The following is a 20,437-nucleotide window of genomic DNA, read 5'->3' on the forward strand; positions in this document are numbered from 1 at the left end:
AAAAAGCCAGAGAATGATTCTTCTATAAAGATAGAAGTTGAAGCAATGAACTAAAATTTGTGCCATGGTTGGGACTTGAACCTGGGTCTCCTGCTTATGTATCTGGAAAAATGTTATTCCATCAGATCAAAAGTAAATATTTATTACAAAAGTATTCCAGTTTACTCAGTTTTTCAACTACAATATAGTAGAACGCCTAGTTTATAGGAATTTAACAACTGTGTTTTAAACTGATCTAAATATAGCATGTAGCCTAATATGGTCTATACATATTATTTCTCCTCCTGCTTAGACCCCCTTGTGATCTATACCCTATCTAACGAGACATTCCCTCCAGTAATTTAGTGTTGGTGATGCCCATGGGTACTTGGGTCTAGCATACATCAACTGCCTCAACACAAATTATCACAACAAGAACAGCGACTAAGTTTAGAACACATTTACAATGCATTAAAAGTTGTTAAAGTCTGTAAACATTGATGATATGTTCCTTTAGAATTCTATCCCCTCAACTGATGAATGAAGGACTCTGTAGTGCGATGTAGGTGAGCAATTTGCATTACAGAGTTTCCTTTTTTGTGTCTGTCACACGATGTAATCAAATGAATCAGGAATGTTGATGCAAAAATTACAAACGCTATGTGTCAAAGGATCGCAGTCGTCCATGGCGCACATCCTCGCTGTTGAATGTTACATTATCAATACCATCCTGGCCTTTCACTTCAGCTGTTTTCTCTGAAACAAGAAAAATGTAGTTAATGAGTTAATGGATGCTATGATAGCTATTGTGTATTGTAAGCTGGTACTGTTCTTACACAATAATTATCAGATGACAACTTTGAATTTCAGAAATGAAATGCACAGGAAACTATCACACAAGTTATACTATTACAAACAGTGCATCATCCAAAAGTATCAAATCGTATCAGAGGAAGGCTGGACAATGAAGTGACTATGTTACTGGCCAAACCCGATTTTAGGATGATCTAGTTTTGCCTAGGTCAAACTCGTTCATCCTGTTACCGATAGGATAAAACAGTTTAGCCTAGGTCGAATCAGTTTATCCTAGTTAGAATTTACATGCTTTAGGATAAACTGTTACGTCCTAGTCTGAACTAATGTTGCCTAGTCGGAAAGCATTTCGCTGCCTGTATGAATGGGGAATCCCCGAATCATCTCGGGCTCGCCCCTCGCGCCTCTCAGCCACTCCCGCTAATACTGTTCTTTGTTTTGAACGGTATTTTGCATTGACGAGTGTGCATGTTAAGTTGCTGGTTGCGTTTAAAAGATTTTATTGTAATCCTAGTATAATTATTGTGAGGTGTTTCATTATGGATGAGCCTTTGTGTAGTAGTCAAGCCAATCAAAAGCTGTGCAGAGAAATGGTTCTGGAGGAAATTTTGTTGAGTGAAAACAAAAGGTCTTCTCATTATAAAATGTTATCAGTAGACGAATATGCGGATTTGGTTAAACAAGTAGAAGACGTGGAAAAGTTGGAAAAAAGAACATCATTAAAAAAAAATAATACTGAAACGATTTGCTGTTTTGAAAATTGGCGACGTGAAGAAACTCATTGCACAGTGTGAAGGGAATATAAAATACTTTGTTCCAGCTGATGAACTTTATGATTGATTGACGCAGCTCATGTAGCTGTGGGTCATGGTGGTCATGATAGAATGTTAGCCAAGACATCAAAAAATATGTCAATATCACAAAGGAAATGATATGTCTCTATTTATCAATGTGTGATTTTTGTCAACAAAAGAAGACAAAAAAGAAAAGAGGGCTAGTTTCAAAGCCAATTCTCCATTCAGAAATGAATAGCAGATGCCAAGTCGATTTGATTGATTTCCAGACACAACCAAATGGGAATTTAAAATTCATTCTAGTTTACCAAGACCATCTCACATAATTTGTTCTTCTTTGTGTGTCAACATTAGAGAGGATGAAGAAGTGGCTTATCATTTGAATGATATATTCGTAACTGTAGGGGCACCATGCATTCTTCAATCTGACAATGGCAGAGAATTTGTCAATAATGTTATAAGTGAACTCGCAAAGCTTTGGTCAGAACTGAAAACTGCATGGAATACCAAGGCACAGCCAAAGTCAGGGTTCAGTTGAATGTGCCAACCAAGACATTGAAAATATGATAAGTTCTTGGTTAAAGGACAACAATTTGATGAAGTGGTCAGAAGGATAAAGGTATGTCCAATTAATGAAAAATCGAGCTTACCAATTTGACATAAAAAATCACCTTACAAAGCATTATTCACAATTGAACCTAGAGTAGGACTTTCCACTTCCTCGTTGCCTCAAGAAATCATAAATGATATTCAGGATGAAGATGATCTAAAGAAGGCAATCGAAGATGACAGCAATACTGAACAGTATGAAGACAGTGATGATAACATTGTAAAAATTGACACAAACAACATTCAAAATGCTAGAAAAATTGTGACAGAAAATTTAGAAAAACAAGGTAAAAGAATGAAAGCTTCCTTTGAAAAATCCCATCCACCAGCTGACATTGGAGGCAACATGATCATACCTATTCCAGATGTACATAAAGCAGAGGTGACCTTCAAAATATAATCGGAGTAATACTTCAAAAAACTGGTGGGAGTTTCTACAAAGTTGTCACCAAACATGGCATACTTCGAAAACATTATTGCAGGCATAGTTTTATTAAAATTTTCCATAATTTTTTATAATGAAATATTAAAAAATATTCGTTTGAACTTCTTTTTTATTTTTTTAGAATTGATTTAGACATCTGCATTCAGAAGTTTTTAGATGTGGTAGATATTAACCAGGATATTGAAATACCTTTAAGGACTGCAGCCACAAAACATTCTATTGACTCAGGGCAAGGTTTCATGAAATGCAGTTGCATGAAAAACTGTACAACAAACAAATGCAATTGTAAGAAAAACAAAGTACTCTGCAGTTCTAAGTGCCACCAAAGTAAACCTTGCAAAAATAAGTAAATAAACAAATTGCAGATAAGGTGATTTCTGTGGATGGATATATGTCAGCTAACCTAGTGATAGATGTGAAATTACTGATTAAAGCTTATAGAAGATACAAACTAGGATAAACCGACTCGACCTAGGCTAAACTGTTTTATCCTATCGGTAACAGGATGAACGAACTTGACCTAGGTGAAACTAGTTCATCCCAAAATCGGGTTTGGCCAGAAACTACTATACATAAACAAAATGCCACAATTAAATTACAATTTATATCTGTAGAAATACTTTTTCCATACAGGTCATTTGCAATAAGTATTTACACATTACTTTGTAGTACACTAATGACAAGACACCGATTATGAAGAAGAAACATTTTAACAATATTTTGGATCAGACTGGCAGCACATGGATACTGTGTTACACACAAAATACATTAAAACTAAATCAACATTTGCAATAGTAGACTCTCATTATTCTCGTCATTATGCTAATATAAATTTATCCAGAATACAGTGCTGTGGGGCAGGAGGTAGGTGGAATATGCACTATTACAAATGTACCAACTCTAAGTATGCCCTGTCAATAGACTGCAATTGTCAAATTGGCTACATTAGAATTTGTGCAATATATTCAATGATTCTGAATCTCTGAGTACAAATAAATAAAATTTGTAGAATATTCACTCTGCTATACATCATACAAAAAACGTTTGATTATTTTACAACTTTTGCAGGTTCAGCTGTGATTTATATTTCTTTCCTGATCTGAAAAATGATGACTGTGTCTACCTGGGGAACAATACTTAGCTGGTGGCAAGTGAACCATTCAAAAGTTCAAGAATCAAGGATAAAAGGCTTAGTTGGTAGTGAGTGAACCAGTCAGAAGCTCAAGAAGCAATGGTCATGACAACCTGTGTGAAACCACTTCACTGGACAGGTACAGCTATCTTATTTTGTACAAAAGGCAATCCTTTCGAAACTGTGTGTTTACTGATAACATTCTCTCTGGCTCACAGCTGCGAGTGGTTTAAAATCCACAAGCTTTTGACCGAGTTCTCTTTGGCCATCGTCAATTGGTGACTAACATGGTTGCTGCCGCCATCCTTATATAGCGGCACTGCCTCCTGTGACTTCACTGTGGCTCAGTCCAGTGCCATCTGAGTAAAGTTTGTTCATGCAACCATGCACTCACTTTAACCGTACGATGGTCAAGTCCCAAGCTGTGTTTAAATGCAGAGTGTTTTCAGCATTTTGATTGTGTCCCAGAAACCACTTGTCCTTTTAATAATACATGTTTCATCGATTGCAATTCGGTTTCCTTACCATGTTCTGCTAATGCTAATTTCTCAGAATACCAGCGGCGAAAACACCTCTCATGTTCATATTTCACGTATCATTTCACCGAAGACTTGTAAGCAGGAGACCCCCACAAGGAGAACCTGAAGCAGATTAAGTTTTTGGCTTTCTGTGGCTCACTAAGAAGGCAGAAAATCGATTCAGGCCTTCAGAAAAATTTCGACAACTCACTAGCACTGTGAAAGATGATGTAGGCCTCATAATGTTAGGAACATACAGAATCCTGTCGCAGTATGGACAGTTTTATGTTAGATTATACACAGTATTGATCAGCGCCACATAACACATGAGAGGCGTTTCTGCCTACAGTATCCCGAGAAATCAGCAGTATCTGGAATACCAAACTGCATTTGATGAAACATCTCTTATTAAAGCAACAAATAGTTTCTGAGATAGCATCATAAACGAAGCAGTCGAGATGAAAATTCTGAAAACACATTCAGTAAAGATGACGGTTTGTAGTTAAATGCAGATTGGGACCTGTCCACTGGAAGGTTGAAGCAAGTGTGGTGGCGGTGTGACCAAAAAGTTAGTGATACTTATATAGGTTGAACTGGGATCCAGTGACATCACAGATGGTAGCGCCACTATATATGGGTGGCAGCAGAAACCACGCAATAGTCGCCACTTGATAATGGCGAAGGAGAGATTGGTGGAAAGCTCATGAGTTTTAAGCCACTTGACACATTTGAAACCCTGAGTGAATTTTATCAGTACCCCACCACTGCTAAACTATGTACTGATATATCTGGTTCTTTACTGTTCAAAGAGTGAGTCCAAAGGAAGTACAGCTTTAATTAGGACTGTGCTCTGATGGGACTGCATTGTAAGGCACACTATCCAAAACCATTCTCCAGAGCAATAAGACCTTTAACACTGTATGTCTTCTGACTATTCAGATCAAAGACTAAGGCATGAACAATTTGGTACCAAGAAAACAAAGTTAAAGGTAAAACGCCTCCCGACATAAGCTGATGCCTTGGATTGACGTATTCTCATTTTTGTTTGGAGCGCAATTAAATGCGACAAGAACAAACACAAAGAGACTCACCTGAGGGTGGATCGTTCCAAGGTTGAGCCTCCGCTGATGTGAAGATAGCATACACCAGGTATGCCACCACTGACAGTGCCACAGTCACGTAGAACACGTTGTTCCAGCCTGCCCGTGTTTGCTGAGGGCACAACAAAACTCTATCAGCACTCTACATATATATCGCGCGCGCACACACACACACACACACACACACACACACACACTATCTAGTAGTAACTAAAATACCAGGTGTTTTCTAATGGTGCATTGTGGGAGTTCCACAACAAGGGTCTGGTAAGAGTTATAGGCGATCTGATTTTCTGTGGCATTTCCGAGACTGGGATGAGCTTCAATGTCAGCAGAATTTTACTACTTGTTCATTGATTTAAACTCGAATGGTTTATAAAATTTGTAGTCTTCTACACGATGTACTGAAATGTTATGGCTGAGTCTCTCTATTCCTCAGGGTGGTAACTTGCTTTAAATGTACAAAAACGTAAAACTGTGCACTTCACAAAATGAGAAAAAAAGTAATATCCTGCGCCTACAATACCAAAGAGTCACAGCTGGAATTGGCCAACTCGTACAAATATCTGGGTGTAACACTTTGTAGAGATATGAAATGGAATGCGTAAAGCAACGTGGTAGACTTCGGTTTATTGGTAGAATACTGAGTGTGTGCAATCAGTCTACAAAGGAGTTTGCTTACAAATCACTAGTGCGACCCATCTAGAATACTACTCAAGTGCGTGGGATCCGTACCAAATAGAAGTAACAGGTGATACTGAACGTATACAGAGAAGGGTAGCACGAATGCTCACAGGTTTGTTTAATCCTTTGCAGAGAGTCACAGAAATGTTGAAGGAATTGAACTGGAAGACTCTTGAAGACAGACATAAACCATCCAGAGAAAGCCTGCTAACAAAGTTTCAGGAACTGATTTTAAACGGTGTCTCTAGGAATATGCTACAACCCCCTAGGTATCGCTCATTTAGCGATTGTGAATATAAGATTAGAATAATTACAGCACGTAGAGACGCATTCAAACAATCATTCTTTCCGCGCTCCATACGAGAATGGAATGGGGAGAAACCCTAATAACTTGTACAATGGGACGTACCCCCTTCCACGCAATTCGTGGTGGTTTGCAGAGTATGGACATAGATGTAGATGTAGTGGCTCAGGTGTGTGCTTGATCTGTGTGAATTACTGCAACGACTGCTTCTACGCTGGAGTGTTCTGTTTGCGTTGTTATTGCTGACTATGAGAATAAAAGGATGAAACATGCTGATACCTAGACTTCTCACAAGTAAACCTTTTCTCCTTTGTTACCGACTTGCCGGAAACCCATGTATTTTCTGAAAGCTTATGTTAGTAGTAGAAAAACTGTGAGATCTTAAGGGGCAAAGGGACAAGCGTTTAGGAGCTATTGGACACACAAAGTACCAATAAAGCGTGTATAGATGGACGTATTCCCATCAAGGCGCCTCTATTGCTTGTATGTTGCTGTCAAGTACTAACGTACTGTATGCCTTCTTCTTATATTCAGATGGATCTGAAAGTCATTGTGGCTGTCTTAGCTCACGATTCGGAACAAGCAATTGGTCTCCGAAGATCCAGGAATCGGAAATGATAAAACAAACTACTCTCCTGGAAAATGGTATGGAGATTGTGGAAGAGATCGGGACATTAGGACTTGCTGGAGGCGATGGTGAAAAATGGGACGAGGAAATGGGCTTTGGAGATGATGGTCAATAATGAACAGTAATGCTCGTCGTAACAGTTGCCTCCGTCTGCTTCGAGTTCATCGGCATCTGAATATATGCCCTCGCCCAAAAGGCGAAAGCATAATGATCCAGCAGAAATGACAGCAGAGGACTGGACTGCTTAGAAGCAGCGCGCCTTAGTGTAGTGGGCTACAGATCCTACGACAGGCGAATCTTGGACAAAACGTCTGTTGCGTTTGTCAGTAATGAATCAGTTCAAGAAAATTAAGAACATGGACATTCTGCACAATTTGGAGAAAAAATTGAATAATTTTAATTGAATCAACTGTTTTTTATGTCCATCAGACTATAGGAAGTTGCCTGTTCAATGCAAAAAACAAACAACCAGCCATCACAAAAAGTGGGGTTTATAAAATCACATGCCATGAGCGTCAGTCTTGTTACATTGGGCAGACGGAGAGGTCAGTCTGCACCAGGCTTAAAGAACACCATAGAAGCTAGAGATTGAAGAAGCCTCATTCATTGTTTGCAGAACATTGCCTGAACAATATCCACAAATACATAATAAATGTACAAGTCTTACGCACAAAGGAAAAGGGGGCTAAATTCAACCAATTAGAAATTTTGGAAATTGAAAGACAGATGAGTGCATCCCCACACCTATTATTAAACGAGCAAACCCAATTCAATTATTCATTTCTTTTGGATGATATCACATCTCCAGGATAGAAGTAAAACCTTGGGTCTCAGTTCATCAGCAGATAAAAAGCTCTTGGCTAATGCACAACTTTAGTCCTATCATGTTAGTGTAATTGCTGAACTGTGTAATCCCATAGGTAATTGTTAAAAACATTAATAATAAAATTTGTGAAACAAGGCAAAAACAGTGTCTGTTTAGTTGAAAAGATGAATACTCCATCGATCCAAAAAATCTGCCAGGCTGTCCTGCAGAAATTCAAAGAGGAGGAAAGAGAAGGAGCAATTATTCACGACCGGACATTGTGACTATGGGCCCCACAACTTAAGGTACGATGGATCCGCAAAGTACAGTCGATTTTAAAGCTTCTGATTTCTAGGTATATCATTTCAAGAAGCAGAATAACATTGTTGACAAAGGAATAACGCACACAGTCGGCAGGATAAGGAGGTAAATTTATCGCAAGCGTGCGATGATTTTGTTGCGAAGATTCGCAACCTCATCGTTACAGAATACTTTCCACCGACACGTGTCTTCAGTGCTGACCAGAGCAGATTTGACAAAGAGTTACATGGTCATCGAATGCTGCGAACCAGAGGATCAACAACTGTTTCCACTGTTGTTGAGTCAGTCTCTGCAACACAACACAGTTTAGTGATTATGCCTGTGATTCCAATGGAAGACAAGATACTGTTGCTGACATGTGTGCTTGTATCCGAGCCAGCGGGAAAATTCACGCAGTCAAAGCCGGCAGATCCTCCGAATATAAGATCGTGTGCTGGAAAAACAGCGAACATGTCGTAAGCAGACCTGAAACGGCCTTAACGGGATGCATTATGGCCGAGTGCGCCTACCTTGGGCCAAACATGCCCGATGACAGGAAGAAAATTCTGTGTTTAGCGCATTCATAATGCTCTAACAAAGATCATGCATTGTCTGCTTCCGAAGTAACTGATAGCAAAAGTCATACAAAGAACTCATACCTGAAGCATATACGGGAAAGATCCAGCAAATTCATTTTTTCAGACACTACAAATCTTCTGTTCGTTACATAACGGACACAATCATTATCGAGACACGGGAACACATTTGGCATCGCGATAGTTTTCTGGCGCTGGAGTCCTTTTCTCTACATCAGTTCAGCTTTAGCGCCCCTCGTTTCAAGAGCTTGATTAAGCATGCTTTTTATAACAGCGGATACTTGGAAGACGAACCTGGAATGGCGAATGCACCTGCCTCCATTCATTGACAAATGATGGGTGTGCAAAGTGTGAGGTTATCGTTATTGTAAAACGTAGCCATTGTGAATTGTCTTTCTGCCCGCCTCACTGTTTATTTGATGAATTGCTCATTGACTGTCTCTTGTAATAGATTTTGTTTGAAGTCAGCAAATAATAAATCACATTTTCAACAGCCCAACGCACATCGTTTCTTTTCCGCGAGTTGTTTCATCTTTTATGTTGAGATCTCCAACTTCTTACCATATTATTAGTTCATATAAACACGTGAAACGAGCATTTTAGCGACTTTTGATTCCAAGTTTGCAACACTTGACTGATAATTTGTGGTTCCTGTAGCTCCTAAACGTTTGTCTCTCTACCCCTACGATTTCACAGTTTTTCTATTTTTGACATATGCTTTCAGAAAATATATGGATCTCCGGAAAGTCGGTATCAAAGGAGAGAAGGTTTACTAATCAGATACCTCTCCGACAGCACCACAGGATCTCTTATCCGAATGTGCCAACCATAGATCAGATCATCAACAACAGTGTCCCATGCCCTCACTTGATGGTGTAGCAAGATGGCTGCAAATGCATTATTCTACCAGAGAAAGATTGTAGATTATATTTAAATTCTGTACTTGCCACTTAAAATGAACGTTGTATCAATGTTTAATATTCATGTGCCGTATTAGTGCAGTTATTGCAGTTTGTCACGGTGCACGAACTGTGCCCGCTGAAAGTTACAGTCTTTGGAAACTTGGTGGAAGAGAAGTAGACTCACTGGTCTGAAAATACGGAGATCTGATGTGAATTTGCAATAAGTACAATTAATAAACTGGATCAACACAAAAAATGTGAATACAGAATTAACGTATAAATTTGACAGAAAGAATATCTCATGTGGAATGGGATTATCAATGAGCTGGGCAGTGAGTTGGAGCACCATCATGCAATAGACACATTCTATGTTGTTGCATGTTGTATGTTAACAGGGGACCTAGAAACGACGAAGAGGCTCCGTCCTCACTGCAGCCGCAGTGCTGCAGTCCACTTCACCCCTCCGCCGCCCCACACCAAACCCAGGGTTATTGTGCGGTTCAGCCCTGGTGGACCTCCCCCCCCCCCCTCCCCCCCCCCCCCCCCGGGAACGTATTGCACCAGACGAGTGTAACACCTATGTTTGTGTGGTAGAGTAATGTTGGTGTACGCGTACATGGGGAACTTATTTGAGCAGAAATCGTCGACATAGTGTAGTTGAGGCGGAATAAGGGGAACCAGCCCGCATTCGCCAAGGAAACTGGAAAACCACCTAAAAACCATCCACAGACTGGCCGGCTCACCAGACCTCGACACAAGTCCGCCGGGCGGAGTCGTGCCGGGGACCAGGCGCTCCTTCCCACTCCGGAAAGCCATGCGTTAGACCTCTCTGCTAACCAGGCAGGCAATAGACACATTACCGTTCGTACCACTAAAGGCACGTCTTCCAGCAGAGCATGCAAGGCTACCCACAGGAAGCGCAGATATGCCTTGCCTGTTAGGCGTTGTGGAAGGATGACTTGCTCTAGGAGTAGGTGGCCGACAGTCCCCTTCAAATATTGAGAATGAGCTGATACTGATAGTTCGCTACCTCCATACGACGGGGATTCTCTGTAGCCTTTATGTGGGAGCTGTGAAGGTTAGCCGAAGCTGCCCCTCGTGAAAGTAGCCTCGTCTGTTAATAGCATGGGTGACAGGAACCCCACTACCAAGGTGGCCTGTGGGACGAACCAGTGACAAAACCATCCCCATGGATGCAACTATTTAGATAATAAGAGCTGCAAATGATACGAATGGTGTCAGTTGTCTTGTAGAATGTTCCACATGGTCGTCTGGCTCACACTATGCCGTGGGTCACCTCCCTGGTGTTGATACTGGGATCGCTTTCCAAGATGTTTTGTCTGCACCTTCAAGTGGAATATATTTCCGGCCAGACGTACATATGAACATTTTTCCTCCTTATCGTCTCAGGGATAGTTTCCTGCAGTTCGTCTCCATTTAGCAAAAAAAAAAAAAAAAAAAAAAAAAAATCGAATGTGTGTGAAATCTTATGGGACTTAACTGCTAAGGTCATCAGTCCCTACGCTTACACGCTACTTAACCTAAATTATCCTACGGACAAACACACACACACACACACACACACACACACACACACACACACACACACACACACACATGCCAGAGGGAGGACTCGAACCTCCACTGGGACCAGCCGCACAGTCCATGACTGCAGCGCCTAGACCGCTCGGCTAATCCCGCGCTGCTCCATTTAGCAAAATCACCCTGTTGAACTACGACTTTTATTCGTCCAATAGTTTTTTTTTAAGATTACTTCATTTCGTTCTTCACATGGGGTTAACTGCGCTATTTACTCGTAACATTATAGTCATGTATTGCTTTCTTTCTTCGTATTTTTATTTTTTTATGGATTGCTGAAGATTTATCAGGCTTATGAAGAAAATTGTTTCCAAAGTACGAAGGGCGTTCAATAAGTAAAGCAACACATTTCTTTCTGATAGCAGGTTGGTATTATTCATGATTCTAAAATACCACTAGTCATAAAACCCTATTTTTTCAACATAATGTATATTCAATGCAGCGGCCTTACGCCACCTTCTTGGGAGGGCTTGTGTGCCCGCATGGTACCACTCTACCGGTCAATGTCCGAGCCAACGTCTTGCTGCATCAATAACCTCCACCGTGACATGCAATCAACCCCGCACAGATGGTCCTTTGTTGCTCTGCATGGTCTTCTCTTAGGCGACGAGGAACCCAGCGGCCACACACCTGAGCACCCCAACTGGGGGACGGTTGTGTCAGCACTGTTAACAGAGGCCTACAGTTGTGCTATGAGGAGTTCGACTGAGATCCGTCGATCACCTCGAATGAGGGTGTCCGCACGTTCTGACATCGCAAGAGTCACAACTGCCAGCTGGCACACGGGAGATGCGCTACCTTGTTGCGATGATGACGGAAGCCTCGCCCAATGACTCACTGTACTCTTGTTCACTGCCCTGTCGCCGTAGACATTCTGCAAGCGCCTATGAATATCTGCGATGCTCTGGACTTCCACCAAAAGAAACTCGATGACAGCTCTCCACTTGGAACGTACCTCCGTTACAGACGCCATTTTGAAGGCTATGTATAGTGCCGTCACCTATCGGAACTTCATGAAACTATGGCGGGCTGCAGCGGAAATATTGAACGATGTCCCACAGCAAATTCCACTTCAACCGAAAGTAGCTGAGAAAAAATAGTGTTGCATTACTTATTTAACACCCCTCACGTATTACTTAATCATTAGGATTAGCTTGAAATTTCAGATGCATTCTAGATCACAGCATGTAAATGTATCCCTAAGGATGAATTCTTCTTCCCTAATGGATTGGAGTAAATTTTCTTCCGACCTACTTTGAGTTTGGTATCTGTGCTCGTACGGACATCCAGCTGTAAAGGAATACTGTATACTATAAGGCAGATAGCAGAGTTATAAAGGGCGGCAATTGAAAACGAGACAGGTAGAAAAAATGTAAGTAAACTGTTTATTATTTCAGAAGTATTTGCCAGAATTGTTAATACAGGGTGACAATTATTGAACTACGTGGGAAAAACATAAATTAGTTACAAACTAAGGCGTGTGCACACCTTATTCAATATGTAAACGTCACTACCGACATTCAAATTTAGATTATGACCTGTTCGATATGCCTGCCATCATTGGCGATGATGTGGCACAGAAGAGTAGTGAAATTCTGCATGACCCGCTGAAGTGTCGGAACATCAATGCTGTCGATGACATCCTGAAAAGCTGTTTTCAGTTCAGCAATGGTTTTGGGGTTATTGCTGTACACCTTGTCTTTAACACAGCCCCGAAATAGGAGTCGTATGTGTTCAGATCTGGAGAATTTGGCGACCAATCGAGACCCATGGCAGTGGCCTGTGGGTACCCCAGAGCCAGAACGCGGTCCCTAAAGTGCTACTTCAGGACATCAAACATTCTCCTGCTTCGATGGGGTTGAGTTCCGTCTTGCATGAACCACATATTTTCGAAACCAGGTTCACTTTGGATAATGAGGACGAAATCATCTCACGCACCGTTCGGTAGTCACCGTGCCATCAAGGAATATCGCTCCGATCGTTCCGTCCTTGGACATTGCACTCCACACAGTCACCCGTTGCTGATTCTCAGTCCCCCAAAGGCGCTAGTTTACTTGTTGACTACTGTTGTTGTTGTGGTCTTCAGTCCTTAGACTGGTTTGATGCAGCTCTCCACGCTACTCTATCCTGTGCAAGCTTCTTCTACTCCCAGTACCTACTGCAACCTACATCCTTCTGAATCTGTTTATTGCATTCGTCTCTTTGTCTCCTTCTACGATTTTTACCCTCCACGCTGCCCTCCAGTACTAAATTGGTGACCCCTTGATGCCTCAGAACATGTCCTACCAACCGGTCCCTTCTGCTAGTCAAGTTGTGCCACAAACTTCTCTTCTCCCCAATTCTATTCAATACCTCCTCCTTAGTTATGTGATCTACCCATCTAATCTTCAGCATTCTTCTGTAGCACCACATTTCGAAAGCTTCTATTCTCTTCTTGTCCAAACCACTTATCGTCCACGTTTCACTTCCATACATGGCTATGCTCCATACAAATACTTTCAGAAACGACTTCCTGACACTTAAATCTATACTCGATGTTAACAAATTTCTCTTCTTCAGAAACGCTTTCCTTGCCATTGCCAGTCTACATATTATATCCTCTCTACTTCGACCATCATCAGTTATTTTACTCCCTAAATAGCAAAACTCCTTTACTACTTTAAGTGTCTCATTTCCTAATCTAATTCCCTCAGCATCACCCGACTTAATTCGACTACATTCAATTATCCTCGTTTTGCTTTTGTTGATGTTCATCTTATATCCTCCCTTCAAGACACTGCCCATTCCGTTCAACAGCTCTTCCAAGTCCTTTGCCGTCTCTGACACAATTACAATGTCATCGGCGAACCTCAAAGTTTTTATTTCTTCTTCATGGATTTTAATACCTACTCCGAATTTTTCTTTTGTTTCCTTCACAGCTTGCTCAATATACAGATTGAATAACATCGGGGAGAGGCTACAACCCTGTCTCATTCTCTTCCTAACCGCTGCTTCCCTTTCATGTCCCTCGACTCTTATAACTGCCATCTGGTTTCTGTACAACTTGTAAATAGCCTTTCGCTCCCTGTATTTTACCCCCGCCACCTTCAGAATTTGAAAGAGAGTATTCCAGTCAACATTGTCAAAAGCTTTCTCTAAGTCTACAAAGGCTAGAAATATAGGTTTGCCTTTCCTTAATCTAGCTTCTAAGATAAATTGTATGGTCAGTATTGCCTCACGTGTTCCAATATTTCTACGGAATCCAAACCGATCTTCCCCGAGGTCGGCTTCTACCAATTTTTCCATTCGTCTGTACAGAATTCGCGTTAGTATTTTGCACCCGTGACTTATCAAACTGATTGCTCGGTAATTTTCACATCTGTCAGCACCTGATTTCTTTGGGATTGGAATTATTATATTCTTTTTGAAGTCTGAGGGTATTTCGCCTGTCTCATACATCTTGCTCACCAGATGGTAGAGTTTTGTCAGGACTGGCTCTCCCAAGGTCGTCAGTAGTTCTAATGGAATTTTGTCTACTCCCGGGGCCTTGTTTCGACTCAGGTCTTCCAGTGCTCTGTCAAACTCTTCACGCAGTATCGTATCTCCCATTTCATCTTCGTCTACATCCTCTTCCATTTCCATAATATTGTCCTCAAGTACATTGCCCTTGTATAGACCCTCTATATACTCCCTCCACCTTTCTGCTTTCCCTTCTTTGCTTAGAACTGGGTTTCCATCTGAACTCTTGATATTCATACAAGTGGTTCTCTTTTCTCCAAAGGTCTCTGTAATTTTCCTGGAGGCAGTATCTATCTTACCCCTAGTGAGAGAAGCCTCTACATCCTTACATTTGTTCTCTAGCCATCCCTGCTTAGCCATTTTGCACTCAATGTCGATCTCATTTTTGAGACGTTTGTATTCCTTTTTGCCTGCTTCATTTACTGCATTTTTATATTTTCTCCTTTCATCAATTAAATTCAATATTTCTTCTGTTACCCAAGGATTTCTACTAGCCCTCGTCTTTTTACCTACTTGATCCTCTGCTGCCTTCACTACTTCATCTCTCAAAGCTACTCATTCTTCTTCCACTGTATTTCTTTCCCCCATTTGTGACAATTGTTCCCTTATGCTCTCCCTGAAACTCTGTACAACCTGTGGTTTACACAGTTTATCCAGGTCCCATCTCCTTAAATTGCCACCTTTTTGCAGTTTCTTCAGTTTTAATCTACAGTTCATAACCAATAGATTGTGATCAGAGTCCACATGTGCCCCTGGAAAAGTCTTACAATTTGAAACCTGGTTCCTAAACCTCTGTCTTACCATTATGTAATCTATCTGAAACCTGTCAGTATTTCCAGGCTTCTTCCATGTATACAACCTTCTTTTATGATTCTTGAACCAAGTGTTAGCTATGATTAAGTTGTGCTCTGTGCAAAATTCTATCAGGCGACTTCCTCTTTCATTTCTCTCCCCCAATCCATATTCACCTACTACGTTTCCTTCTCTCCCTTTTCCTACTATCGAATTCCAGTCACCCATGACTATTAAATATTCGTCTCCCTTCACTATCTGAATAATTTCTTTTATTTCATCATACATTTCTTCAATTTCTTCGTCATCTGCAGAGCTAGTTGGCATATAAACTTGTACTACTGTAGTGGACGTGGGCTTCGTGTCTATCTTGGCCACAATAATGCATTCACTATGCTGTTTATAGTAGCTTACCCGCACTCCTATTTTTTTTATTCTTTATTAAACCGACTCCTGCATTACCCCTATTTGATTTTGTATTTATAACCCTGTATTTGCCTGACCAAAAGTCTTGTTCCTCCTGCCAGCGAACTTCACTAATTCCTACTATGTCTAACTTTAATTTATACATTTCCATTTTTAAGTTTTCTAACCTACCTGCTCGATTAAAGGATCTGACATTCCACACTCCAATCAGTATAACGCCAGTTTTCTTTCTCCTGATAACGACGTCCTCCTGAGTAGTCCCCGCCCGGAGATCCGAATGGGGGACTATTTTACCTCTGGAATATTTTACCCAAGAGGATGCCATCATCATTAAACCATACAGTAAAGCTGCATGCCCTCGGGAAAAATTACGGCTGTAGTTTCCCCTTGCTTTCAGCCGTTCGCAGTACCAGCACAGCAAGGCCGTTTTGATTAGTGTTACAAGGCCAGATCAGTCAATCATCCAGACTGTTACCCCTGCAACTACTGAAAGGGCTGCTGCCCCTCTTCAGGAACTACACGTTTGTCTGGCCTCTCAACAGATACCCCTCCATTGTGGTTGTACCTACGGTACGGTTATCTGTATCGCTGAGGCACGCAAGCCTCCCCACCAACGGCAAGGTCCATGGTTCTTCTCATCCACATGCGCATACTAATTCCCATCATGCCCCGCGGCCAACCATGCAGTTTGAACGTCCTAACGCGAACCGTTCTGAAGTTATAACGATTTTATTTCATATAGTTCATTGTCACCCTGTACATTTATCCCATTGTGAGAGAAGATGATCAATGCCTTGGTGTAAAAATGTCTGTCATAGCCCGCCAGACCATGATTGTTACACAGGCGTGGTGCTCTTCGTCCAAAGTAAATTGACGGCCACAAATGTCTTTCTTCAGGGCTCCAAAAATATGGAAATCGCATGGGAGAGATCGGGACTGTATGGAGGATGTGTAAGGTCTTCCCACAGAAACTTCCACAGTGAAGTCGAAACATCCACGACACCATGTGTTCGGACATTATCCTACAACAGAATGATGCTGTCTGTTGATGTGCGCAGCGGTACATGGCCACCTTGCAAAAACTGAAGCGCGCCGTCGAGTCCAAACGCCCAGAAATGTTGACGGACGGCATTTTGTTGCTGGGTAATGCTCTCCTGCCAAGGTTGCTTCGATGCCGCCGCAGAAGTTTCGCTGGGAAGCCCTCCACACAGTCACGATTCCTCTCCATGCGATTTCCACGTTTTTGGTGCCCTGAAGAAAGATATTCGTTGCTGTCGATTTGTTTCGTGCGAAGACGTGCACACATGGGTACGATCATGGTTCTGCAGGCAACCGCAAACATTTTTCTGTCATGATTGACCGTCTTGTATGACAGTGGGATAAATGTATTAACAGCTGTGGCGTTTATGTTTGAAATAACAAAGAGTTTACTTTCTTTCTTTTTAACTGTTCGTTACATCGATTTAAGGAGCCAGTTAACGAGCTCAAGTGGTAATCGCCTGAAAAAAATATATCTTTGCCTGCACGTGTTCCGTATGCATGCATGCGTATGTACTGGGTGACAGTTATTGAACTATATAAAATAAAATCATCATAATTTCGGAACGGTTTGCATTAGAACGTTTAAACTGCACGGTTGGCCGTGGGGCGTGATGGGAATTAGTATGGTTTGGTTTGGCGACGAAGCGACTTTCGTTTTGGATAAATAAACAAAATTGGCGCATTTGAGAGACTGAGAATTCTCATTTCGCGATCAAGAAGTCTCTTCACCCTCAACAGGTGACTGTGTGGTGTGCAATATCCAGTCACGGAACAATCGGTGCGATATTTCTTGATGGCACAGTGACTACCGAACAGTATGTGAAGGTTTTGAAAGATGATTTCATCCCCATTATCCAAAGTTACCCTGATTTCGACAAGATGTGGTTTCTTGCAAGACGGAGCTCGACCCCATCAAAGCAGGAGAGCGTTTGGTGTCCTAGAAGAGCACTTTGGGAACCTCATTCTGGCTCTATGGTATCCAGAAGCAACTGGCACGGGCCTCGATTGGCCGCCACATTCTTCGCATCTGAACACATGCGACTCCTTTCTGTAGGGATGTATTAAAGACAAGGTGTACAGCAACAACCCTAAGACCACTGCTGATCTGAAAACACCTATTCAGGTCATCGACAGCATCGATGTTCCGATACGTCAGCGGGTCATGCAGTATTTCATTATTTGTCTGTGCCACATCATAACCAATGATGGCAGACATATCGAATATGTCATAACCTAAATCCGAATATCTGTAGCGATATTTACATGTCGAATAAAGTGTGTGCACGTCGTAGTTTGTAAATAATTTAGTTTTTTTTTTTGTATAGTTCAATAATTGTCAGCCTGTACCTGTGTATGTGCGTGTGTGTTTACTTAGACTACATGTTAGTTACATAACTAGAGAAATGATGACGTACATTGGCGCTGGTGAAGGCGCCGACAATATACGGGACGACGATCCCTGTCAGGTTGGCGAATGTGTTGACAATGCCGACAACCGTCCCGGAGTAGTTGGGTGCGATGACATGCATGTTCATGTAGGGCCCCGAGCAGTGGGTGGACATGAAGAAGCCGTTGATTGCCAGCACAGTCACGATCACAGGCGCGTTGCAGCCCACCTGCGAGACCACGATCAGCGTCGCTGTCGGCACCAGAGTACCTGCAAAAAGCCGATTTCAGTCTTATCGTCGCCTGCAGTATTTAGTGATGATTGCTTTGGGCCACTTAACAACAGTATGATCCGTTTCTCATCAGTCAGAAGATGATGAAATGTCTACATCGATGACAGAGAAATAAACCTTTGTCTCGACTACTTAATCGCATCAAATGACGAGCTGTAGTCACATAAAGTCCGTTCAAAATGGTTCAAATGGCTCTATGCACTATGGGACTTAAAATCTGAGGTCATCAGTCCCCTAGACTTAGAACTACTTAAATCTAACTAACCTAAGGACATCACATACATCCATGCCCGAGGCAGGATTCGAACCTGCGACTGTAGCAGCAGTGCGGTTCCGGACTGAAGCGCATTGAAACACTCGGTCACACCGGCCAGTCACATGAAGTTGCGACAGCATTTAAAATCGTATGAAGCGCTCAGCTCGCAAATATCGCGCGTCACTATAACTGTGATTTGATAAGTCTGGTAAATTTCTATGAAAGAATGGAACATTTTTGTTGTACCTTCGCGGTTGGTAAACTTGACTATTCTGAGGGTCGTGTAACGAATTTCAACAATGTATACCGTACAGTTCATTCTTGACAGCCGTCTACATTGGTCAGTGTGTCGACTGCGTTTGGAAATGGAGTATACGGAGTTTCGGGATGTTATTAAGCATTTCCTATTGAAAGGTTGGGCAAATCAAAACATAATTGGATGAAGATCACGCGGACTCTGCACCATCATTGAAGACCATTAACTGTTGGATTAACGAATTTAAACGTGGTCACCGCAAGCTGAACCATATACAAAATCCATTATATGGTAATGCAAGATCAATAAATACAAATACATAAGATTGCTGAGGCTGTAGGCACCTCAAGTGAGCGAACGCTTAATATCGCCCACACAGAACTGGTTCTGCAGAATCTGTATGCAAGGTAGGCGGCGCGATTGCCAACAGTCGACCAAGAATGCATCAGGTACAACATTTCAACACAATGATGTGTGGAGTAGTGCATTATCTTTTGAAGGAACAGTTTTTTGCGTGCCAGCTGTTGTATTTTTTCAGCCAATGCAAGTTTCAAACGATCCAACAATGAAATATAATAGGGTAGAGTTATGGATCGCAATCCGCAAAGCTTTTTGCACCGATTTGTGACTGTTGAGGAAATCTGGATACATCGTTATTCACCAGGGTCAGAACAATGGACATAGAATGGTCAAAGTGCACCAAAGAAGGAAAGACCATCTTGTCAGCTGGTAAGGTGATGGCCACTGTTTTTTGGGATTCTCAAGGAATAATCTTCATAGACTATCTGGAAGAAGGGACAACCATAAGTGGATCCTATTATGTTTCATTGTTGGATCGTTTGAAACTTAACATTGGCTGATAAAAGACAACAGCTGGCACGCAAACAGGTGCTCTTTCAAAGGATAATGCACCATCCCACACATCAGCGATGACATCTACATCTACATCATACTCCACAAGCCACCTAATGGTGTGTGGCGGTGGGTACTTTCGGTACCACTATCTGATCCCTCCAACCCTGTTCCACTCGCGAATACTGCGTGGGGAAAATGATTGTCGGTAAGCCTCTGTATTGGGTCTAATTTCTCGAATTTTGTCCTTGTGGTCAAGAAGCGAGATGTATGTATGTTGTCTGAGTCCTCCTGAAAAGTGCTGACCCGAAATTCCAATAGTAAAGCTCTCTGTGATGCACAACGCCTCTCTTGTAACGTCTGCCAGTGGAGTTTGTTTAGCATCTCCGTAACGCTCTCTCGCCAGCTAAACGATACCGTGACGAAACG

The 20,437-nt window shown here is 41.8% G+C and overlaps 1 protein-coding gene across 1 annotated transcript in view; it reads right to left on the reverse strand.

Annotated features, from left to right (window-relative positions):
- Nucleotides 1-637: 637 nt before the first annotated feature.
- LOC124597680 (sialin-like) overlaps nucleotides 638-20,437 on the reverse strand; it is a 93,083-nt gene continuing 73,283 nt past the window's right edge. Inside the window, exons 6-8 of the mRNA XM_047135953.1 lie at nucleotides 18,381-18,622; nucleotides 5,382-5,502; nucleotides 638-735 (exon numbers count right to left, since the gene is read on the reverse strand). Of these exons, the coding sequence (XP_046991909.1) occupies nucleotides 638-735; nucleotides 5,382-5,502; nucleotides 18,381-18,622 (461 nt within the window). The remainder of the gene's footprint in view (nucleotides 736-5,381; nucleotides 5,503-18,380; nucleotides 18,623-20,437) is intronic.

The sequence above is a fragment of the Schistocerca americana genome, chromosome 1, assembly GCF_021461395.2.
Source record: "Schistocerca americana isolate TAMUIC-IGC-003095 chromosome 1, iqSchAmer2.1, whole genome shotgun sequence".
Classification (NCBI taxonomy): domain Eukaryota; kingdom Metazoa; phylum Arthropoda; class Insecta; order Orthoptera; family Acrididae; genus Schistocerca; species Schistocerca americana.